Below are 26,461 nucleotides of genomic sequence, written 5' to 3' on the forward strand. Positions count from 1 at the left end.
ATCCTGTCTTCTATACTAAAATGTAAATCTATGATCTATCTTGCCTACTATACTAAAATTAAATATATTAAAATCTATGTATCTATCCTGCAAACTATACTAAAATTAAATCTATCTATCTATCAGTCAGTCTGTCTGTCTGTCTAAGTTGTCTGATACCTCTAATGCACATATTGAAGTCGCTTTTAATTCAAAACCAGGATTGAAAAGCATAAGCTTTTCCAGTTTTATTAATAATAAGGGTTAGTCATAATTCTGTAAAATTTCTTGATGTCATCTTCTAGCTTTATGTGATCTTTTCCCAGCTTCTTTAGGGAGAAATATCCAGTAGTGGCGCATTAAAGTGGGTGGCATGGTGGTGCAGAGGTCCTCATTACTACTGACTCAGATTTGAATTTCAGTTCTTATTCATGGGGGAGTCTCCACGTTTTCCCCATTTGAGTTGGTTTCCTTCCGCTTACCCAAAGATGTGTGCATTACTGGTAGTTCTAAAATGGGCCCCGTGATGTTCAAAATTGGGTCCTGCCATCTGCCCAATGCTACAGCTCTGAGGCCATGAACTGAATTATGCAAGTTTGAGAATGTTAAATATTTTATCAATCAGAGTGTTTTTGACTAGTCAGTGAGCGAGCTCTCATACAACAGTTTAATTTTATATTCACATCATTTCTTTTTGTAAAGCAGCCACTTGATGTCAATACAAGTGCATCCACTTGTACATTTTATTCTTCTGGAAGCAAGAGCTTAAAAATCTACAAGATGTCCCAAAAAACAATTTAAACACATTCCCTACAGGGGTTAGTTTGTGATGATGCCTCATAGTTTCACAAAACAAGAGTGTGACATCCTAGCCAGGTCGATGATTTGTCAGTATGCGGTTTGCATTCATTCCACCACCCAAAGATGACGAGTCTGGTTCGTTAGTACATGTAAAAATGTCAGAGAAGAGGTTGAATGTGGCAATACTGTATGCTTGCATGTGCCCTGGGAAGGACTGGCACCTCATTTGTAGGTTCCGTCTTATAGAAAGTGGATGGGGACATGAATGAATGGTGTTGAGTGTCAGTGAAAGGAACAATTGGACAACATTCTCTGATAATATATACCATCTAGTCCACAGTGTGTCTTGTGGGTGCCTTCTGTCAATTAGATGTGGTATCCCATGTGCCTGTCAACTTGTCAGAGCCTATCATATCCCATGGCAGTGTTGAGTAACTCCCATGTTCAACTAGAACTGTAGAAAACCAGCTGTACGTCAGCAGCAAAGGAATAAAACAGAAATGGCTTGTGAAGCTATCGAGGAACGTGTTTGGCATTACATTTCTTTAACATTTCCAGTACCTAGAAGTAAATGGTGGACAACTAGTCTGAGGTCCTTTTTTAATTATTGAAAAGAGGCTGCATTGTGAGAAAAATCAGCAATCAAAATTAAGAAGAAGCCGATTAAAAAATATGAGAAATATACACCACATTTCCTAATGTCTAAAACACACGCTATTATGTATTCCTAACCTCACTGATGATAACTGAAAATACGGTCTATAACGAAGGAATTAGCCTCTAGTTAATTGTTTGCAACTAAAGCCAACAGCCATAAGCTCCCTGGGACCGAGAATGAAAACCCCTGGTAAAGAACCAAAGCTCATCTCCCATGTTACCATTCAGCACGTATCAATTTCACAGTGTAAATCAGAATTGGAGTGACGGTGGGTTTGGAGGAAGAACACGTACATTTTACAATGGACAATGCTCGGTGGCATCATTTTCACGTTCAGTAATGAAACTTCATATGCTAATCATCCCTAAATTTAGGAAGAATTTTGGCACTTTAGCGTTATTGATAGCTTACATATTATATCAATATAAAATCAAGTCAGACGTATTAAAAATGGAAATGTCCGAACTCTCACACTAAGCAGACAAGAAATAACACTTAGTGCTCATCAAAACACATCTTCCTTATCATCAGGGGTCTGGCTTGAAAAACGAAATCCTGGGTCTAATTCCAAGGCCCCAAAGTCATTGGATTTTTCTGAGACTCCATCACTCTCTGGGCTCTTCCTTGAAGAAGCAAGACGTTCTCCCTCCAGTGATGTTTTCGGTCGAATCCTCCCTTCCTCTTCATTCTCCAAAGACATGTCTGTTTGTGAGAAGGGACGAAACTCCATGCTAGTTATACTTCTGCTGATCCCCTTTTCAGTTCGAAGTTTTTTCTTCAGCTCTTCTTCCCTAGTCTGGACAAGATAAAGTGAAACAAGGAGATAAATCAATGCATATGAATTGTCTTGCTTTATGCGTGTCCCTGATAAGTGTGAAATCATTCAGTTATGGCACCTCAATAGATGTGTCAGCTCTTGGTTGTCAAAGACCAACTTTTGTTGCACGCATCGTAGGGCATGCCATTGTGGGACGTACCACTAACTGGACGAGTCGCCCTAGAGGAACAATGGATGGATTGGCCTGCAGGGAGGAAAGATAACTCTGTTCCCAGTCGGTATAAAATAATGGATCGATCAGTAGAAGCTGGAACATAGGAGTGGTTCCATCCCCATGTATTAGGTGGCAGTGGCCCTTGTATGAGAACCCAGTTGGGATGCCTACAGGGGTGCTTGGGAAATGGAGTCCGGAAGTGCAGCTCTGTATGGGTTCCATGGGATCGGTAGAGGGCACTGTTGGGGCAGAACCACCCTACTTTGTCTATGGCCCGGAAGTGCTTTCTAGAGGAGACAGAATGGCACCGAAAGCATTCTCGGGTCAAGCATAAAAGAAAGCCTGCTGCCACACAAAGACGTGTCAGAGTCGGAAGTCAGTAGAGGCAACAAAGGTAGAGGAGGAGGAAGAATTGGGGATTATTGAATATTTATCACATACTTGTGGCTTGTTGTTGAGTGAGGATTGGGGAAACGTGCCTGGAAGGAGAATAAAAACCATCCATCCATCCATTTTCTAACCCGCTGAATCGAATAGGGTCACGGGGTCTGCGGAGCAAATCCCAGCCAACACAGGGCACAAGGCAGGAACCAATCCTGGGCAGGGTGCCAACCTACCGCAGGACACACACAAACACACCCACACACCAAGCACACACTAGGGCCAATTCAGAATCGCCAATCCACCTAACCTGCATGTCTTTGGATTGTGGGAGGAAACCGAGTGCCCGGAGGAAACCCACGCAGACACGGGAGAACATGCAAACTCCACGCAGGGAGGACCCGGAAGCGAACCCGGTCTCCTAACTGCGAGGCAGCAGTGCTACCACTGCGCCACCGTGCCGCCGAGAATAAAAATCCACTATTTTATTCTATTAATGTGTGCTGTATTACTGGTTCTGTAGTTTGGGGTTCTCTGGCGCCCTCATGTGGTCACAGCATTTACATTTCAATCTTTATCTTATCTCTATACTAGGGGGCTTCGCTCGCCAACCCCCGTTTTTGATTTTCCGGATTGTGAGATGTGGCCGGCTTGTCATCCCAGCCAATACCCCCAGGCTGCCAGATGGAGCCCTCCCTGCAGTATGGAGGTGCCCCGAAGACCAGCAGGGAGTCATGGGACATGTAGTTTTTTGATACTGCAGGGAGGACCGAAGACTTCTCCGTGCCCTATAACCCGGAAGTGAATCAGAGGAAGAGTGACGAGCTTCCAGGGTGAAAAGAAAGGACTTGTACCTGACCCGGAAGTGATTGAGAGTCACATGGACTGGGGATTGGAACGCTTCCGGGTCAGGGTATTTAAAAGGACGGCGAGCTGAGCTGGGTGGAAGGGTGGCAACGCGTCTGGGAGTTGGAGGATTGATTTATTGTGTTTATTTGTGATTTGTATGAGTATAGTGGAGGAGAGGGTGCTTTGTGCACTGTGGCATTGGACTTTTACCTGGTGTCTGGAGTCGTGGACAGGGGTTCAAGGGAGCGAGAGCGCCCCCTATCTGTCACACTTTTACACACAGATTTTTTTTTCTTTGAATTGTTGCTATTTCATTAGTTTCACTTTTATTTCAGAACTTCTGTAAAAACAATATTTGGAATCTTTCGAGTCTCAACATGCTGAATCTTTTAAATGAGGTCCGTGAGACATGTGTTTAATGACTTTGTACCATAATTCAGGGCAGGATTCTCTGTCTGGAATTTCAGCACAGACAAAACAATCGACTTCATCAGCAGTTAAGAATTTTTTTTGCAAAGTAACCAATAAATGCATGTGAGCTAAACTCCATTTTTGAAATTCTCTTGACTTAAACTTCAAAGCCTCACAATATTTACATACTTCTGCCATATCATCTATATCCATATATTCGATCTCTATTCACCTTTTCGTTGTTTCTCCGAGTAATAATTTCTCTTTCTTTGCGCTAATGCGATCTTTACTTTCTTTGTTTTGACACTGTCGTTTTTTTCTTCTTTCATATTCTGTATCTTGCTCTGCATGTGTTTCTACGAGTCTTTCGAATTCCAGTTTTCATTTTCTCTAACCTGCTCTGCATGTGTTTGGCCCCCTTGTTTTTTATGACATTTTACTTTGTTTTCCACTCTGTCTTTTATTGCTGACCCCGCTTTATCCTGCTTTTGTTTCAATGACACCTGGTCCGTGGTGATTATTTCTCCTTTTTCGAGTAATAATTTCCGTTTGTTTTGCGCTACTGCGATCTTTATTTTCTTTTTTTTTTCTACTTTCTAATTTTCCTATTTTCATATTCTTTAACTTTCTCCACATGTGTATCGTGTCATTTTTTTTTTTTTAGCCTTTCAAACTCCACTGCTTTCATAATCTCTAACCTGCTCTGCATGTGTATAGCGCCAATGTCCAGATTGGACGTGTTTTTTTTTCAATTCCACTTGTTCCGGGCTGATAATTACTTTCCTTATTTTCTGAATTTGCACTTAAGATTATTCTTTTTCTTTTTTTTTGTCTCTCCAACGCTTTTGAATCTGTTTTTTCTGCTCTGCTTACTTCTTCTTTAACTTCATTCATTACGTATTGTCCTTATACGCTTTATATGCGCTGAGAGCCCTGGATCTGTGTGTACTCAAAGCCGAAACATGACCGAGTGTGTTTCTGCCCTGTGCTCCTATTTGGTTGTAAGTAAGCCGTGTCTTGCAAGAATCTCATGTTCTACGTCATCGCGAGACGGTCCTGGGTCAATCTCTCGGAACAAAGTCTCATGTTTAAGGTCCCCGCGAGACGCTCCGTGGCCAATCTCTTTAGTCTTGTGGATCTTTTAAGTGTCTTCCGTGATCTTAATGTGAAGATCACGTCTTGTCGCCCTACTGTTTCTCTCCAGGATTTTTTTATAATAGAGAGAATATATAATCCATTGTCTTTCTGTCTGTCCGATTTTCACGAGAGAACTACAACATTCCAGTTGATGCAATAGGTCATAGTTGACTTGCGGTGCTGATTTATCTGTGTGAATAAGAGAGACACGCAGTGGGCCGAGGAGAAGGCGGGCGAGGCCCTCCTCACTCACGTACCAGCCAAGGGGCGTGTACCTTACATCCGCTTAGCTAGCGAACGAGAGATCTACTTAACAAAGGGGTTTTTTCTGGAATTTGCTTGAACATTCCGGTTGATTTTGCAACTACTCTCATCAAGCTAAGAATCTTAGCTCGCTTGCAGGAGTGAAATATTCACGCTAACCCAAGACAGAGGCTGCGGGCCGAGGGAAGGGGGAAGCGCGACGTCAGGAGCGGGAAGTTGGTCTACCTCTGCGTTTTGGAGTGTACTATGCCACCAAATAGCTAGCGATACCTTTTTGTTTATTGATTTTTAAAGTTTGTCCTGTTTGATTACCACGCGGGCAGAGCCATGGGGGATGGCTAGTACTGTATATATGAATTTGGACAAATACAATACAACGGAGTACAATTATACTAATAAGAGAGTTAAAGGTAAAACATTATTTTGATGTCACTGTTAGCCAAATTCCTTTGTCTTTGTGTTTGTACATCCTCTCCCCTGTAATCAAACAGCCAGATTTTAGCATAAAATAACACTGCAGAACCGGGGAACCAACGCCTGTCCCAGCAGCACTGGGCGAGACGTACAAAGCAAATCTGGATGGGATACTAAATGACTGCATGGCACATTAGGAAAATACTTCACCGCACCTCACTGGGTAAAAAGCAACCAAAAGTTTTCAGTCCTGTCATATATTATTTAAATGTATAATAATATTAAACCAATTGCGGTGAATGTCAGGGAACCTTGCCAAGGGTTTCACATAGAGATGCATCCTATCACAGCATTTTAATTTAATTGGAAGGAACACAATGACATGAATTTTACCTTTCGTCGTTCCTCTACTGCCCGCATTTTGTTTTCAATCTCTTCCTTGGTTACAGGTTTTTGTTTCTTCTGTTTGGTCTTCAGTTTCTCCAGGTGCAGAGGAGGTTTCTTCAGCTGTTTTTCTGTGGTCTCCACCTACAGATAAACGTGACCAGTGAAATGGGGAACTATAATTTATGTGAATGTTTACCCTCTGTCCTTCCAGCTCTTCATAACAAATACTAATGAGCATGTTCCTCTTTATTTATAGACAAACATATAAATATCAGATGGAGTTTGCATGTTCTCCCCGTGTCTGTGTGGGTTTCCTCCCACAGTCCAAAGACATGCAGGTTAGGTGGATTGGCAATCCTAAATTGTCCCTAGTGTGTGCTTGATGTGTGCGTGTGTGTGCGCCCTGGGGTGGGCTGGCGCCCTGCCCGAGGTTTGTTTCCTGCCTTGCACCCTGTGTTGGTTAAAATTGGCTCCAGCAGACACCCGTAACCCTGTAGTTAGGATATAGCGGGTTGGATAATGGATGGATGGATGGATGGATGAATGGAGTTTTCATGTTCTCCCCGTGTCTGTGTGGGTTTCCTCCTGGTGCTCCGGTTTCCTCCCACAGTCCAAAGACATGCAGGTTAGGTGGACTGGCAATTCTAAATTGTCCCTAGTGTGTGCTTGGTGTGTGTGTGTGTGTGTGTGTGTGCCCTGCGGTGGGTTGGCGTCCTGCCCAGGGTTTGTTTCCTGCTTTGCACCCTATTTTGGCTGGGATTGGCTCCATCAGACCCCCATGGCCCTGTAGTTAGGATATAGCAGGTTGGAAAATGGATGGATGGATGGATGGATGAAGGTCTGAGCCTCCAGCTTCCATCAAGGTAAGATCTCCTGACCAGCAGAAGCACTAAGGTGTAATTGACACATCATGCTGATTGTCTCTTATTTCTATATTATATCTTCCGAATAATGGGGGAAATAAATGTTGCTTCACAAGGATCCCCAACACTTTTGTTTGCTTGTTTTTATTTATTTTACAAGATCATTGTCTTATTTCTTTTCTATTATTCTACAAGAACAAAATCTTTCTTATGCAAAATTATCAGATTGCAAAAACACCTTTGGAACTGAAGAGTTTCCAAGAGAAAGCTTGGTTTTGAAGGAAATTTGAGTTTTAGAACTTGAGGGATTCCTCCATGACTATTATCACTTTTTTAAGACTTTCTTGTCAATAAACATCTCATAGTCTAGGTATCTTGACACCCTTCAACAAAACGCCTTACCATAACATCGTATGCTTCCCCATTTTTCACCAGACCCCCATGGCCCTGTAGTTAGGATATAGCAGGTTTGAAAATGGATGGATGGATGGATGAAGGACTGAGCCTCCAGCTTCCATCAAGGTCAGATCTCCTGACCAGCAGAAGCACTAAGGTGTAATTGACACATCATGCTGATTGTCTCTTATTTCTATATTATATCTTCCGAATAATGGGGGAAATAAATGTTGCTTCACAAGGATCCCCAACACTTTGTTTGCTTGTTTAAATTTATTTTACAAAATCATTGTCAACAAAACGCCTTACCATAACATCGTATGCTTCCCCATTTTTCACAACAGTGTGCGACTTTTGGATAATTCCTTGCATTTGGAGTTCTTCAAGGATGTCTGATGACTTTTGTCTTTCTTTTGGTTCCTGAAGGAAAGTGGGACCATTTACAGCTGGGTGAAATGAAAAACAAAAGACATTTTCAGTATTATTCACCACAACACCACACCGTGGGGCTCATGAAAGTATATTACAAAGTTACAGCATTTATACAATTAGAAAACTTTGGCGATCAAAAGGAAGAAAATACCATTAGTCTTTCTTACGTCTGATTGGTGTTACTTTTTCCTGTATGGCACCTGGCAATTCATTTTCTAGCCCCAAGCCACTGTCTGTTGTTTGCTTTGATATAGCGGATCCTTCCCGGGTGCCAAGAGTTAGTTCATGGTGTGAAGAACGCTTCCTCTGAAATGTAAACACATTTAATTACTTTTTGTTATTTTCTTTTAATATCATGTATTAAAATTTCAACCTTTGGTTTCTTTTGTTATGAGAAGCCAAGCAAATTGACTCCTTTTATTGGCTAACTAAAAGATTACAATATACAAGATTTCGAGGCAAGTCAGGCCCCTTCTTCAGGCAAGATGGCCGGAATTGCCTCGAAAGCTTGCATATTGTAATCTTTTTAGTTAGCCAATAAAAGGAGTCAATTTGCTTGGCTTCTCATTACATCCATAGTGGCTAACAAGGTACAACACCCTAGTTTCTTTTGTTATTAATAACTCATCTCCATGGTAGGCAACATAGATTAATAGAATTTAAAATGGCTGTGTTCAAATTTTACTGCTTCATTACTTGATTTTGTTAATATTTGTAGAATATTAGGGGGCTTCGCCCCCTGCTCGCTTTACTTACTCACTTCACTCTGCATCTCGCGCGGCGCATTTTTGTCATATCACCTGCAGTATGTCCATATATTCGATCTCTTTTCACTTTTCCTTTTTCATCAATATTGTTTGGAATTACATCGTGACAACGCAACGTATAACTGCCCGTGAGTGAATATCGTTTCTCTCTCTCTCTACCAGAAGTGTGTCTGACAATAGCATTCACACAAATGAGAAATGCTTTCTCTCGCAGGATTTCACTTTCAGCAAACAACAAATCTTTTAATTCTCGCGGATACGCCTCTTCATTGGGAAGAAACACTACTTTTTTTATCCCTGATGGCAACACAAATTAGACGATCTACAAATCTCCAACTTAAAGTTTAAATCCAAGCAATATATTCGATCTCTTTTCACTGTTCCGTTATTTCACCAAGTAATAATTTCTCTTTGCTAGCGCTAATGTGATCTTTACTATCATTTTTTTTTGAGACTTTCAAATTTTCGTACTTTCATTATCTCTAACCTGCTCTTCATGGGTACTGCACCAACGTTTTTGAATTCTTTACGATGTTCTACTCTGTTTTATTTCCGGCCCCGGGCGTCGTTAAATCTCTTAGCAAAAAACTTACGTTTCATCTCCTTCCAACCTTCCAAGATTTTTTTTTTTATAGTAAAAAAAGAGATGTCGGAGTGAGGCGCACCATATATAAAGCACATTGAGATGCCCCTTACAATGGATAGCATTATATAAAAATAAGATACTACTGCTACTCAAGTTTCCTTGCTTATCTCAAAAGACGTGTATACCAGCCTTCGACTATGTAGAAATATTGATAGTGTCTATGGTATTATGTACAATAATCGTCAATAAATAACTGAATTTGTTTACTTGGAGATCTAATACGTATAATGGGGTGTTTCTAGGTTTACAAGTAAGTAAAGTTGAGTGCTGTACTAACCCAGCCATACAAGTTATATAGGGTGGTCCAGATCTAATTATGCAATTTTCAGTACGCTATAACTTATTAACTTTATTATATAGAAAATCGCCCGAAAAATCCTGGACCATCGAGAAGTGTGCAAACTGACGACATTAAGACTTGTCTTCGCGCCGAACTGGAATCGTCGCTGCATAAATCAAAGTCATCCAGACGATCTGGATCTGCATAATTAGATATGGACCACCCTGTATATGTTACAGGCCAAACTCGAGTTTAGGACAAACTACTTTAGACTCGGCCAAACCAGTTTGCTGAAGAGGATAGGATGAACCTGGTCCTAACTAGACTATCCTGAAATCAATGTGGAGCTCCCAAGACAAACTGATTTGCCCGAGTCTAAACTACCGTATATACTCACGTTTAAGTTCTACCGCGGATAAGTCAAGACTTGATTTTACCGTATAATTTCTGGTATTTTATAATGTCAGTCGTATAAGTCAAATGCGGAAAACTCACGGTATTGGTCCAAGAGATTATGATATGCTAACGCCTACCAGAGAGAGTAACCACAGAGTACACTGCCTTCTATGTATTGTGCCCATGTGACCACGCGGTAATACCCGAACTATTCCAAAGTGACGTTTGCACTGTTTTGTGTTTTTTGTATCTCACACCCTCATACACCTTTATCGTAAGAGCATCCCTTATCTATGATGGAGCGTTCGTTTAAGAGTAAATATGAAGCTTGTTTTAAATAAAAAGTTGTTGAAGTGGTGAAAGAAATTGGTAACTGCGCTGCTGCAATGAAATTCGCTGAGTCTGAGAAACTGATGTGAGATTGGAGGAAGCAAGAAGATGAAAACAAAAATTTAAGTGTCATATTTTTGAACGGGTGTATAAGTCGGGTCTGATTTAAAGATCGATTTTTCGGGTTTCAAGACCCGACTTACACGAGAGTATATACGGTAGTTTGGCCTGCAATCGTACTTTCGTCATCCTATTGCACTTCTTACAAACTGATGCCCCTTACAATGGATGACATTATATAAAAATAAGATATATTTGTTTCCTCTTGTGTAATGACATTTTTCTTACATTTCTTTTAAGTTCTTGTAGGTCCAAACTGAATAAACTGTCATGTGTATTGTTTCTTAAAAGCTCTACATAAATCTAACCATCATGGTGTGACTTGGGCATCCAGAAATGCTATTAAAGTCATTGGATTTCATTCAAGCCGCACGTCAGCAGGTAAAAATCTCATGATTGTCTTTATCCATGGTGAGAGTAGTCACCAAGATGACTGAAACACCTGTACAGGATCGTGGAAATGTGTCATCTTTAAGCAGATTGAGCAACATGGAAACTAATCCTCAAACAATAAACTTTTCCAAGAGCATTCATTGTATAGCAGATTAAAAGCATCATTAACGGCATTTTAAATATCAAATATTATTTGGATTAAAGATTAAAAATCTTCATTGACTCAATGTAAACTTCATTTTCTTTTGTTTTAACTGTGGTTTTACCTGCTGGTTTTATCCATTTTGACTAACAAATCACACTGGTAAGATTTTTGTCCACAGCATGTGCACCGAGATGTGAAGTGAGACCAACGGAGTGACTATGTATTGGAGATTAAATACTTTACAGTCAATTACGTTAGCTACTAGATAGATCATGTTGTCTTAACACAACATTCTGAAACTCAAGTAGGCCAGTTCTGGGTTGTGGGGTTTGTGCTCAGCCTGGCATCAGGTGCAGGGCAAGAACCAGATTTGGACAGGGTACCAGTCCAGCACAGTGTCAACTCAAGTGCTCGTCCACATTCACACTATGGTGGGACCAGGTTTAGAGTGGACAATTAGCCTAAATGTTAGAAGTGTAGGAGAAGACATGACAAACAGAACCTACAAGGACTACAATCCAGCATGGGATTCAAACCCAGGATGCTGAATCTATTAAGCAGCATTACTAACCAGTGCATTATGGGGCTCATTTTACATCATTTACTATAATTTAGGGTTTGGCTAGTGGTACCGTGCTAATTGTTGAAGTTAAATACTGAAGAAAGGAAGCACATGACAACATCCTGAGCTGGGTTGCAGGAGGCTGGAGCCTATCCCAGCAAGCCAGGGTACCAGGGTGAGCACACTCACAAACAACACGATCTGCAAGGCCGACTTAGCATCGCCAAATCAATAAAACATGCATGTCTTTGGACTGCAGAAGGAAACCCACACAGACACAGGGAGAACTTGCAGACTCTACATAGGGAGGACTCAGAATGTGAATCCTGATCTCCATATTTCCTGTACTGTGCCACATAACAACTTGTAAGTTTCAAATACAAATATACGTAAATTCAAAACATAATATTTAATGGTTTATGCTGTTCTTGTTATACCACATCCATAAAGCCAGATTCAAATCCCAGCCAGCTCAGTGTCTGTGTAGAATTTTCACATTCTTTGCAAGTCTATGTTGATTTCTTCTTATCTGCCATAAATGTGCATGTTAGGCTGATTGTGAACATTATAATAACCTTCTGAACATGGCTGCCCGCTCCATGGACTAGAATCCCAACCCAGGGCTGGTTACTACACATGTGGTTGCAAAAGGCTCTGATCGCCTTGTAACAGAAAAGCAAACATTCCAACTCAAACCAGTGCCATAAAAGAGTCAACTAAATGATTCATCTATTTTCAAACTCATTTCCTCAATTTCTGTGTATGTTTTCTTTTAGATTCCCAAAAGGACACTCTAAACTGATCCAGTCTGAGTAACATCTCATGTGCAGGTCAGCATGCGGCGCGATGGCCTCTTAGTTAAGAGTTGATTCCTACCTTGGCACCTGCTCATTGTGACAGCAAACAGGACAAGTAAGAAAAGAGCATGGATTGTAAAAACTACAACACTGACAATTAAAAATCTTTTTTTTTTTTTAAATTAATTTGCTAACAGGGTTCAAAAGTACACTGATGAAGATGGACTTGCTAAACCAGAAGACAATGATGCCCTGGAAACAAAGGTAAACACAATGCAGCTCAAAACAATTGGAATGCTAATCATATTGAGTTACAATTTGTTTGTAGCAGCAAACTCATTTAGGTTATCTACAATACACTCTTCAAGGACAATGTCAGGGAATGTCAAAGCCTGTGACACAAAGACAGGCTCTACCAAGGTATTATTAACAGTAATGAAATGAATTAACTGCCCTCATCGCTAAGAGAACAATTACTAAAGTCACTCTACACATCTTATAAGGCTTCTGAATTTCTCTGAACTGGGGTCACCATTTAGTAACCTAGCTTGGTATTGCTCTCTGTCTGCAGAGTTAAGAAACAGTCCTCAATATGTGATGATTTAAGTATAAAAAATTTAATCTGTCTATCTATTATGTAGTGCCACTCACAGAGATAGATAGATTTTAATTTTAGCATAGTAGGCAGGATAGATAGATAGATATTTTAATTTTAGCATAGTAGGCAGGATAGATAGATTTTAATTTTAGCATAGTAGGCAGGATAGATAGATAGATAGATAGAAAAGACATTAGATAAATAGATAGATTTTAATTTTAGCATAGTAGGCAGGATAGATAGATAGAAAAGACATTAGATAGATAGATAGATCGATAGTTTTTAATTTTAGCATAGTAGGCAAGATAGATAGATAGATGGTGCCCTACTTTCAGCCAAGAGAAATAAATCAGAAATTTTCATTTTTTGGCTTGACTGTATTAACAAGCATGAGTCACCAGACAGTTTGTTTCCTGCCTTGTGCCCTGTGTTGGCTGGGATTGGCTCCAGCAGACCCTCATGACCCTGTAGTTAGGAAATAGTGGGTTGGATAATGGATGGATGAATGGAGTCACTAGAACAACTTATTTCACACCTTTGTGCTGGTTATCACATAAATGCTTTAATAATAAAATAATTCTAAATAAAATTTAACAAATTCTGGAAAGCATGTTTGTTCCAAAGAACTGAAATACAACTTTTACTAAATCCCATAGCCATTTAATATAGCTCTCTCCGACTCCGACTGGTTAAAAAGCTATATCTATCTATCTATCTATCTATCTATCTATCTATCTATCTATCTATCTATCTATCTATCTATCTATCTATCTATCTATCTATCTAATCATATGGTGCCATCTATCGTAATGACTATTTCTCTTTTAAATCTTATCCTTTAAAACTACAATTAATAATCATGAGACACCAGGATACATGACAATTGTTCCCTAAAGAGGGCCAGTTATTTTATCTTATGTCACACATTTGTGCTGGTTATCATGTAGATGCTTTACTAATAAAACAATTCTAAATATGTAAAGGGTAAAAGTTAACAAGCTGTGGAAAGCACGTTTGTTCCTGAGAACTGAAATACAACTTTCATTAAATCCTTTAGCCATATAATATAGCTCTCTCCGACTGGTTAAAAAGCAAAGCAGGAGCTGCAGAGGGTAGGCGGACTACGTTTGATAATCCCTGACCTACGTGAAGCCATAAGCACCACTGACACTCTAAGGACAATCAGGGAGTATGGCAGCAACTTTGGTGCTTAGAAATATGAATACTGAAATCAGTCGGGAAAAAAGCAAAATGGCTTGGTGATATTCAAAATGTCTGTCTCATGAAAAATATTGGTATTAATTTACATCTAGGCTTTTTTTTTTTGCTTTTCATAAGTAATGATGTTTCTTACCTTACAGGCACTTTTTAATCTGAGGAATAGTTTTTCAAATTGCAAAAATCAACGTGAAATATTCCTATTTAATATTTTATATATGGCAGCACAAATGTTAACTTTTCAAGTTGCAAAAATGTAACATTCCTATTTATAATTTTAATAAACTGTAGGAAGCACTTCCTTATGCAAAGAGTTGTGGGAAACTGGAATAAACTACCGAGACATGTAGCTGAAGCAGAAACCTTGACAGCCCTTCAGAAGTATTCGTATGAGATACTGGGACAGCTTAGCTATCAGCTAAACAGACGGGCCGGATGGACTGAGTGGTCTCCTCTTGTTTGTCAAACTTCTTATGTTTCGTACATTAAATTGTCATGTTATGGGACTAGCAGCTCTCCTATAAAGACGGCTCTTTCCCCGTGTTTGGTATTGTCTGGATAATATCTGGCTTCTTAAACCTTGAATTGGATAAGCAGAATAGCAGATGGAAGGTTATGTTATATTGTCCATTCATTTAACCAACCATCTATTTATTAGGAAAACCAGCTTATTCCAGTGTTAGGGTCACAAGGATGCTGGAGTAAGCACAGCTCACAAAGCAGTAACCAGTTGTTAAAATGGCAACAACCTACAGTGGGGCACGTGCCGCATAGAGAGCCAATTTAAGAACTAATAAATACGGATACAGAGGTCTCAAGATTTTAACATTAGAAAAATACACATTTTACTCAAATATATAGCACAATAAAATAAGATTCCAAATGTTTAATTTCAGGCCTTGGGAAAAATAGTTTATATTAAAGCTTCTGCTGTAAACAGACATTTCAATACCTGCCAAAATATGTTTTTTGGTTATAGCTTAAGGTCCATGTACATCTTTTATTTAGTTATTTATTTAGCTTTTTCCTTTTTTAACTTTTTATTACAGGCCTACTATATTTGACTTTTGTGCTTCTGAAGTGTTATGTGCTACTCAAGCAGAATTGCCATTTGTATCATGAATTGTGCTGTGTTTTAATAAATGTCAGAGACCTATTGAATTTAACATAATGCATATAACAAATTTCTGCAACCACATTTTCCAAATAAATATCATGTTATGGAAAGATGAAGAGATGAGATCTTCTGGCATTAGGTGTAGGTCAAAAATATGTTCAATAAGTGGACAGAATAGTAATTAAAGCTAGCCATAAATACACTAGTTATCATTTTCAAAATAAAGATATAAACTAGAAAAAAAAAATTGATGAGGAACTTCCCTTATCTCTAGCATGAGGTAGGTATGGTTAATGAACATTTTAACAAAACCCTTGCAGAAAATAGGTAAAGGACATCAGTTAATGAAATGACAAGATATTTTAAACCTTACATTCATAATAAGTCGTGTCATATTAGTTTCTTGGCTGTAACTATTTAGTGACATCAACAGCATGTGTGTTATTGCATGCACAGTACATGTTAGAAGTCACAATTGCTTTTAATGAAGAACGACAGTTCTTGATTATCTGCATCCACAAAAATACACAAATAGATAAACACATAAATCTGGCTTCCTACTAACAAAATTTTATCTTTTATCAATGCAGGATTTTTAGAGCAATGACTAGGAAAAGTAAAGTTAAAAATGTAAATAAGCAATGTATCTTCATACAGTATTTTTGTTCAAGTAAGACAAATATAATTTAACATAATGTAATAATTGTTCAATACTCCAACCAAAATTAAAATTATTTTCAATTAGATTTTCCCTAATCATATTTGCTCTTCCATGCTGAAGGTATGTTTTATTTATGTAACATTAATGCTCACTCATTTTTCAAAACCGATTATGATAGTACAGAGTTGTGGGTGTTTGGAGTCTATAACTAAACCAGAATAGAATGCAAGAAGAAATGCCAGTCCATTTCAAGACACATTCCCATATACACACACTTGTACTCCTAGTGCGCCATTTAAAGTACGAAAGTCATCTTAACCTGCACGTGTATGAATGTGGTTAGAGTAATAAATTCTATCCTTACACAGGCTCACATATGTTAAAATATATTGCATACTGTCATGTTTCCTGCCTATCTGTATTTTTCCACATCTCAAAGCTATTATTTGGTTAGCTGGAAACTCTAAATTGGTCGGGTGTGAGTTGCCCTATAATGGGCACTAGTATCCTGTCCAGGGTTGTTTCCTGGTTTACATCTAATGCTGTTGGGGAAAAGGAAATGGCACAATGCAGCCTTGGCCAGGGCTTATGGAACTGAAAAAGAATGGGTAATTATATAGTAGTTCTGTACATACAGTAATTAAACATTACATTTGGACTGGAGTCCCGTCCAGGGATTGTTCCTGCATTGCGCCAGATTATTGCTGGACAGGCTGCAGCTTTCCCGCTAACCTGCCAACGAATAGCGAGTTTGGAAATGGAAGGATGGGAATGTAAACCTTTAAACCTGTGAGGCAATGAAAACGGGACGATTTCATTCCTCTTTTTTGGGATGATTGGTGCTATTGGCCATCACGTTTGTCCAAATATTCTGGTAAAGAGTCAAATGTTATTTTTAAATGAATCTAACTTGCAGTTCGTTTCAGCATCACTTAGACAAGCAAGTATGTTAATTCCATTAACTTCAACACTACATATAAATTACAGATGAGAAAGAACAGAAAGTGTTATCGTAGGTGTCTGCTTCGCATCTTACACCTGCCTGCAAAGAACGATGATCCGAAGGTTCCACCTGCTCAAGCGCCACCAGAGGACACCCGACGAAAGTCGCACACTTGTAAGTTCGTGTCGTAAGAGCTGAAGACACCTTTTTATTTAAATAAAGTGATGGAATAACTATAATAACACACGACAGCTCGCGACCTTTACGTTAACAATGCTTCTTTGAGGCAGCGGAGAAGAACTAGCAAGCTGCGACAAGTTTCTTTACTGATGAGAGCACAGAACAGCTCGACCTGTAAATGCTCCCTACAGAGCGCTCGGCCATTTAAACAGTACCGAGCTCTCGTTCTCTCGTGAGAGTTTCCAAAAAGTTCTCTACTCTCGCGTGCGATTCTCTCCCCCATTGCTCCGGCCGTGTCATCTCTACCTTTGGGGTCTTGTCCGCCCAGCCATTTCGGTTTTCCGACGCTGGCTGAATCACCGCAGCGCTCCTCGAATTCCCGCAGCCCATGATGGCTGCTGAAGTGTCACGGGTCGTGCTTCGCGCCCGGGCCACACACTGCATTCTTATACAGCGTCTCCCGTTGCTACGGGCGCCCGAAGGTTGTCATGGGTTGTTGCTACAATAAATGTGACTTGACACTTGCCCTCGCCTTTGCTACTGTACTGCCCATTGTTTAGAAGTGACAAGGTGAAATATTTACGATGTTACACAACGGGATTGGTCGAGGTTGCTACTGGCGAATTCCAGGACACAAGAAAAGGTTTGGGTGACTGGCGGCCGTTCAATGCTCAACAAAAAAATCACGAAGTGGAAACTACAAGAACCTGAGGAGTGACCGTCACAAAAGCTACAAAAACTGTGGAGAAATAGCACTTTCTGATGATTGTGTCAAAGTATGATGCTGCATTGGGTACATGCTTTATATATATCCAGCCATCCATTATCTATTCCGCTATATCATAACTACAGGGTCACGGGGGTCTGGAGCCAATCCCAGCCAGCACAGGGCGCAAGGCAGGAAACAAACCCCGGGCAGGGCGCTAGCCCACCGCAGGGCACACGCACATACCAAGCGCACACTATATACATATATATATAATTTATGGGTGGCACAGTGGTAGCAATGCTGCTTCTCAGTAAGGAGACCTGAGTTCACTTACCGGGTCCTTCCTGCGCGGAGTTTGCATGTTCTCCTCGTGTCTGCGTGGGTTTCTTCCGGGTACTCCAGGTTTCTCCCACAGTCCAAAGACATGTAGGTTAGGTGCATTGGTGATTCTAAATTGTCCCTGGTGTGTGTGTGTGCCCTGGGGTGGGCTGGCATTGGCTCCAGCAGACCTGTGTTAGGATACAGACTGATGACTGTCTGAAATATATATATATATATATATATATATATATATATATATATATATATATAGTGCAAAATCTGAGGTTTGATCTCAGTAAGGAGAAGAAAAGGTGCGTACACCTGATGAGCCCCATGTGTCTTGTACTCTTTGTGTTATTTGGCAGGTACTGTATCATGTAGTATATATTTTAACGCTACCAGTCAAAAGATTGAGAAAACCTTAGTTTTTCCAGTTTTTCTACAAATCGTGTCAGTTCAAATGCAATGAATGACCTAAAAGTAAGCAGTAAACTGCAAGAGGTTTAAATTTAAAGTTTAGGTTAGTTGTATGTCTGTAGTACTAGGGTGTTGTGCCGTGTTGGCCATTATGAATATAGAGAAAAGCCTGTCCATGTGTGCCAGTTTCTTCCACCAGGTCTTCAGTTCCATGTAGTAGCGATACATGTCCATGTATGCCAGTTTTAGGTTAGCAAAAACTGAAAAAAAGAATTTTCAGAATATTACAAATGGGCTTTCTTCAGGAAACAACTAATATGTTAAAACCTACTGGTCTTCTGCAGTAATTAAAGTAAATTAAACCTCTCCAGTTGAAGCAAACAATTTGCACAGGTGTCCCAGCTTCTGTTGATTACTTAAAAACTCTGTGTGTCTTAAAGCAGAGTTGGAACGGACTGTGTTACTACACCCTCTGAAGTACAACTTGGACAATATTCCAGTGACTATGACAAGAAAACAGCAAATAACAATTGAAATGAGACAGAGCATTATTACCCTTCGAAGTGTAGGCCTTTCATTTAGAGAAATTGCAAAAAAAAAAAAAAAACAAATCAAAGTGTCAGTGAGTCCAGTGGTGTCCTGCACAGTCCAAAGATACTTTGAAACTGGAAGAAGCTCTGATAGGAAGAGATGTGGCAGAGCCAAAGTTACCAGCCAATCAGAAGACAAGCTTGTGTGATCACAGGTGCCTCACAGCACAACAGCTTAACAGCGCAGGTCGACAAAAGCAAATGTCCCTTTGTACTGTGAAGAGCAGACTTTGTGCTGCAGGTCTATCAGGGCGAGTAGCAGGAAGAAAGCTATTCCTTAAAGGACAAAACAGGACCTTGAAATGCCGGCTGTGGACTACTGCAGAATGGAAGAAAGTCTTATGGGCTGAGGAATCCAATTTGAAATCTTCTGTTCATCATGCAGGGTGTTTGTACGCCATTGAGTTGGTGACTGGATTGTCCCTCAGTGTATTGCTGTGATTGATGGAAACAAAACCAGTGAACCTTGAGGTTTATGCCCCAGTGCCTTAATGGCCAGGAGATCACATTTCCTATGCACAAGTTTTTAATGGCCAACTTTACCTCATGGCACCATACACGCATGCATAGTTCGTGTTCATATTACTATAAGTGGAGCTCTGGCATGGGTGGAGTTTGACGTTTAGACCTTGGGCTGAAAAAAAAAACATTAAATATTATTGCATTTTCTTTTAGCCTCAACTGTGCTGCTATATATTTACATCATATTTACATTTGCATTCCTTGGCCATTGCACATCAGTCTTCACTGATTGCTGTTTGTCAACATGATGTCATTTGTGTTCCCTGTTTGGCCTTCCCTTATGTAAAACTAGCTGTAATGGGCTTTAATCTAAGTAATCAACATAGACCTCAGCATTAACAACTGCAGTTCACAAAGTATTGAAATATATTTTGCAATGCATGTAAGTAATAAAATTCATGCATTTGTCTTTCCAACAGGTGACGCATCACAATAAAATGCATTACTACAAATGTTTGTGAGATGCCGTCTGCTAGAATGACAGAGACATAGCAACTGGACGGACACACAGATACTTATGCTTTTATTAAGGTGCATTATCCACCCTTCTGTATTGTTATATTTTCAAATTGTTGTCTAAGTATTGCACTCTTCCAAAGACAAATTCAATTCCCTACCACAATTTAATAACCCAAGGTAAGGGTCTAGATCAGGGGTCGCCAACTCCGGTCCCAGAGGGGTGCAGTGGCTGCAGATTTTCATTCGAACCCTTATCTTAATGAGTTGACCTGTTTTTGCTGTTAATTAACTTTTTTTGAATTCATTTTAATTGACTTGCTCTTGAAGACTCAGAACCCTTAATTAGCAGCCAATCAATAATGAGATACAAAACGAGCCAAAACAACTGGTGTCCATCATACAATATCTGAAAATAAAGAAAGGTGAAGGTCTACAGAATGCTGATCTGCTCAAGTCCACAAATCATTTTATCAGGGCTCTTAGAAAAGAGAAAATCAACAATTTCAGAAATGTCTGCTAATGTCTGTACCACGAGAGCAGCAACAAGCCACGGAATTAAAGAACGGGTTTAATGAACAACAAGACTCAGTGCCTAATGGAGCAACTGGTTGAAGTGAAATTGGTTGGAGTTGGCGGCCCTGACATAGCTGGTCTTCTGTTGGCTCACTCATTATTCACATTTCATTTCTGTTTGGGTGCCATTTAAGGGAAGAAATGAAGCAATTCAGAGGAACAATGAAGAGATTATGGAGAACAAATCAATATTAGTTCAAAAGAAGTTAATTAGCAGCAGAAACAGGTCAATCATTAAGAAAAGGGTTAGAATGAAAACCTGCAGCCACGGACTGGAGTTTGTGATACCTGCTGTGAATCCGGCCCAGACACAGACAGGCGGACATGTTGTTAAAACACCACCACACGTTTATTTTCAATAATAATAATAAATGGTCACTCAGACCCAGTTCATTGGTCACTCAGACCTCAGTCACATGCACAAACCCCAAAACACACAATCCTGGCCACAATGCCTTTTCTTCAGGCCGCCTCCACAGCTCTCCTGAGCTTCGTCCTTCCTCCTCCCGACTCCAGCCCTGAATGAATGGAGACGGCCCCTTTTATACAGTTCCCGGATGAGCACCAGGTGTTCCCGGCATTCCTCCTCTGGCCATGCCCCAGCGTGGTGGAAGTGCCTGCTGTCCTCCCAGCTGCTCTCCGGGCGCCGTCCTAAATCTTCCCCCCAGCACTTCCTGGTGTGGCGGAAATGCTGGGGTAACAGGTCCCCAAGGCATTGGGGCGGCTCCTGGCGGTGACCACGGGCCCCTACAGGGTGGAGCTTCCATGCCCTGTACCCGTGGCCCGCAGAGCAACCCAAAAGGCAACCCCCACGTGATCCAGGGTGGGCACAGACCCACATCCGGTCCCTCATGACGTCCCGACCGGGTCATGGCCCCTGGCATCCCTTACACTGCTCTAGATGGTATGACAATAAAGCCCACTTGTCTTGACTTGAGTCTTTAATGCTGTATTAGAGTACTGTAAAGGGTGACACAGAAAAAACAGAACTTTTGAAAAACCCAATAAAAATAGAAGAAATCCAACAAAAACATTTTATTGACAGCAATTGAACCACTACACCTTGCCTTTTAAAAGACAGTAATCCAAATTATCGATGTCTGAAAATTATGTCCTGTAGATGGCGTCCTCCTGTACGTATGCATTCTTCCAATCTGCTGTTGAGGTTCCCCATTGATCGTTGCAACATCTCAGCTGGGATACCACGAATTTCATCTTGAATTCTTTGTTTCAATTCATTCAGTGTCCTTGGCCGAGTCGTGTAGACCCGACTCTTGCGGTAGCCCCACAATAACCATGACGCCCTAAGTTGAAAAAATGTCGGAACTCCCTCTGCGCACCTTCCTTTTATGGCGAAAGCACGCTGTTGACCGTTCCACTGATCCATGATTACTAAATGGCGAGATTGTTTACAGCTCAAGGTCCCTGTTCCGCAGTGCTGCCATATGTACATGGCTGCCACTACGCATTTCAAAAGTTCCCATTTTTCTGTGTCACCCTGTGTATAATATAGTCTTCATATTTCTAATTTGGTGTTTTTGGAGAATGAACTTGGTAAACTTGTGGCTTACACTACAGTGCCATAATGACGCACTACTTATTCACAAGTTTCAATCTGTACTTTTGTAGTTCAGTGTGTTCAGCAGCACAGTACTATAACTTCCTTATTTATACCAACAGAGCCCTGGAATGTCACATGCGTTGCCTGGGGTGACACAATAAATCAGTGGTGGGAACTGACCCAGCTACCTTTTGGTTTACACACCATCTACTTAATAACTAGGTGACAACATTTCCGAGATACCAACACACATTTTAATGTCTATAGCAGTGGTTTCCAAGTTTGGTCCTGAAAGACCCCCATGGCTGCAGGTTTTTCTTCTAATGAGTTTCCCAACTAGTCAGTCATTTTACCTCTAACTAAGCTGTTTTGTTTAATTAGATGGCCTCGTCATTTTTCCTTGTCTTAATTTCCATTTAGAAAAAAAAAGGGTAATGTAAATTTTAAACATATTCAAATTTAGAATTATAATATGGCGGCACAGTGGTAGCACTGCTGCCTCGCAGTTAAGAGACCCGGGTTCACTTCCCTGGTCCTCCCTGCGTGGAGTTTGCATGTTCTCCCCGTGTCTGCGTGGGTTTCCTCCCACAGTCAAAAGACATGCAGGTTAGGTGGACTGGCGATTCTAAATTGGCCCTAGTGTGTGCTTGGTGTTTGTGTGTGTCCTGTGGTGGGTTGGCATCCTGCCTGGGATTGGCTCCAGCAGACCCCCGTGACCCTGTAGTTAGGATTCAGCGGGTTGGAAAATGGATGGATGAATTATAATATGTGTATTGTTGCCACAGTTTTAAGTATTTTTTTTGACATTTTTCTCTGACTGTCTGTTGGGACGGCTTAGCAATCAGCAAAACAAACAAACCTGTTGGACTAAATGATCTCCTCTTGTTTGTCAAATTCTTTATATTCTCAATTCACCATTTTGGAGTTTCCTCACTAAAGTGTATCTTAAGAATGATAACAACAAGTGGATGATAATGTTTATAATGTCCCAAAATATTTTATACAATTGGAGCATATTCACCCATTTTTTGTGGATAATTTGCTTAGGCACTGAAATATGCATCTGACAAAAAATCATAGACATAAAAAGAAATTTAGAAAGGCAGGCACTCGTGAAGGAGGGCTCCACTTTAACAGCTTTCTACCTGTAAAATACTTAACATTCTGAGCTTTCTAAAAAAAAAAGCAGATTTTTTAAAACACAAAGTGCCACCCTCTAGTGCCTCAAATTACCATAACCTGTCTGCTCTGTTGTTTATCTCCCGTGCCGCTCCATTGCTGTTAAGGCACTTATTGTTTATTTGTTATTCAAAACAGCTCCATTCATTGACCAGTGAATGGTGGATTATTTCTTAAAGGCAGTGATTGCTTCAACCAGTTTGTTCAATGCTCTGCAATAAAGTGGTACAAGTCCAAAATTGTTCCTACCTCTTTCAATTCAGAATCATGTACTCATTATACACTCAAGGTTTATCTACAGTACAATAATATATGCATATTGTGGACATTAGTGGGCCTGACAGATCCCCCCCAAAACTCAAGTCACAATTGTACAAACAGTTCAAAATGATCTTTTTACTAAACAAAATACCATTCTTTAAGGTCTCACAATAACCATCCGAGTCCATCCAACTCCAACTCCCCCCGAGTGAGATGAGGCAGCTCCTTTTATACCAGACCCAGGATTACTTCTGGTGACAGGACATTACAAGGAAGAAACACTCTCTGGTCAGTGTGAAAAGAAGGGACAGCCTTTCCCTGCAGCTCCCCCTGGTGATACACACAGAAACCTGCAAGGCTGCCTCACGGGACTGCAATTCCCAGCATGCCCAGCAAGCGCTTGAATGGGCATAGTGCAGCACTTCCCGATTGGGGGTGCCAGCAACTGTTGCTGGGGGTGCCAGAATCCATCGAGGAAGAAAAATGAAAAACATTATTTGTACAAAATCTTAATTTATTTATCCATTCCTAAATAATTAAATGGGCAGGCTATTTCGTATCAGTGCAATACGCTGCTTGTTAAAACGGATGACTTCCGCTCTTACGCACACTTAGTGCTGCGTGGGTATTATGAACTATCGTATCTGTTCAAGTTCTATTTAAATTTTAAATATAAGTAAGTTTTATTTAGTCGACAGAAATATCTTTGGTAGGAATGTAAGTTAAATTTAGTCATTATTGCATACATTTTTCTTCACCATAGAAATTTAAAGACTAAATTCAATTTACACTCCTACCAAAGATATTTCTGTCGACTAAACAGAACCTACTTATATCCAAATAGAACTTGAAAAGATATATTTTTTCAAATCTGACCGCACATTTTAGATCGACTTGACGCGCACTACATCGAGCCCTCGTGCTATTGTGCTCTCGCCTGCCTGCCTCAATCACCGTCGCTTCGCTCTTACTTTTTTACCGTTCATTTAATCATGGCTAGTCGTGAAAAAATTAGAAAATGGAAGGAGGATCACACGGAGCATGGCTTTACTAAAACAATTAATGATGGAGAATAAAGTATCCATTATTCATAAAGCTTCAATTGCTGATCTGTTTTTCTGCGTTAACCTCATATTTTTTCATACTTCTTCTCAAACCAAGGGGGTGCGAGGGTAAAATGAATCAGGAGGCACTGGCATAGTGGGACACTAGTCTGTACCTGCTGTCTGTCACTACATATAGTCACGTGCATATATATAGGGGGCAGCTTAATGTTACGTGTGTTGGCAAAAAATGTCTTCCCCATTGTTGGACCACGTTTGTCACTTTTTCAGACCTTCAATCTATCTATCTATCTATCTATCTATCTATCTATCTATCTATCTATCTATCTATCTATCTATCTATCTATCTATCTATCTATCTATCTATCTATTCTATAGTGCCTTTCACATCTATCTATCTATCTATCTATCTATCTATCTATCTATCTATCTATCTATCTATCTATCTATCTATCTATCTATCTATCTATCCTGTCAACTAAATTAATATCTATCTATCTATCTATCTGTCTATCTTAATGACTTTCTCTTTTAAATCTTATGTCTCTTCAAAATTACAATTAACAAGCATGAGTCACCAGAACAAATAACAATTGTGCCCTAAAGATGGCTTTTTACTTTAACTTATTTCACACCTTTCTGCTGGTTATCACATAGATGCTTTAATAATAAAACAATTCTAAATAAGTGAACAAGCTCTGCAAAGCGCGTTTGTTCCTGAGAACTGAAATACAACTTTCATTAAATCCTTTAGCCATATAATATAGCTCTCTCCGACTAAGTAGGAGCTGCAATGGGTAGGCGGACTACGTTTGATAATCCCTGACCTCCGTGAAGCCATAAACACCACTGACACTCTAGGGACAATCAGGGAGTATGGCAGCAAATTTGGTGCTTAGAAATATGAATACAGAAATCAGTCAGGAAAAAAGCAAAATGGCTTGGTTATATTCTAAATGTCTGTCTCATGAAAAATATTGCTATTAATGAACAACTAGGCTTGTTTTTGCTTTCCATAAGTATATATGTTTCTTATCTTGCAGGCACCTTTTAATTCTATTACCTGGTGCTGCAGCTCTGCATTTGGACTATCATTGCCAATACTGGGCCCTAGGAAGGACTGCAAACAGTGGAGTCAGGACGGGGTGGTTTATGGTTGGGGGCTTCAGAAGCTTAAGCTCCTGATCTTTTTCTCAATCATATATCTATCTATCTATCTATCTATCTATCTATCTATCTATCTATCTATCTATCTATCTATCTATCTATCTATCTATCTATCTATCTATCTATCTATCTATCTATCTATACACTGCTCAAAAAATTAAGGGAACATTTAATCATCTCAGTCTAACATCAAGTCAGTGAAGCTTCAGGGATATCAGTCTGTCCTGTTAGGAAGCACAAGCAATTGTGAATCATCATAATCTGCTTGGGTGCAAATGAAAGTGACTAAAGGTGTACTGGAGTGGCCCCCATAAAAGGAATCATTTTGCAGGTGGTGGCCACAGACAGTTGCTTTATCCTTTTCCTTCCTGACCGATTCCTCTGTAGTTCTGCATTTTGCTGGTGTCTTTGCCACTACGGGTAGCATGAGGAGGTACCTGCAGCTGAATCAGGTTGCACAGGTAGTCCAGCTCCTTCAGGATGGCACATCCATATGTGCTGTCACATGAAGGTTTTTTCTG

At 40.1% G+C, this 26,461-nt stretch overlaps 1 protein-coding gene across 1 annotated transcript; it reads right to left on the reverse strand.

The window, feature by feature from the left end:
- Positions 1–688: 688 nt before the first annotated feature.
- Positions 689–17,542, reverse strand: stmnd1 (stathmin domain containing 1). The gene is made up of 5 exons (XM_039737361.1): positions 17,424–17,542; positions 8,132–8,270; positions 7,842–7,978; positions 6,280–6,414; positions 689–2,234 (listed from the first exon to the last, which is right to left on the reverse strand). The coding sequence occupies exons 1-5, from the start codon at positions 17,505–17,507 to the stop codon at positions 1,944–1,946; spliced, it is 786 nt and encodes a 261-aa protein (XP_039593295.1). The 5' UTR covers positions 17,508–17,542; the 3' UTR covers positions 689–1,943.
- Positions 17,543–26,461: the final 8,919 nt, after the last annotated feature.

The sequence above is a fragment of the Polypterus senegalus genome, chromosome 15 (genome assembly GCF_016835505.1).
Source record: "Polypterus senegalus isolate Bchr_013 chromosome 15, ASM1683550v1, whole genome shotgun sequence".
Classification (NCBI taxonomy): domain Eukaryota; kingdom Metazoa; phylum Chordata; class Cladistia; order Polypteriformes; family Polypteridae; genus Polypterus; species Polypterus senegalus.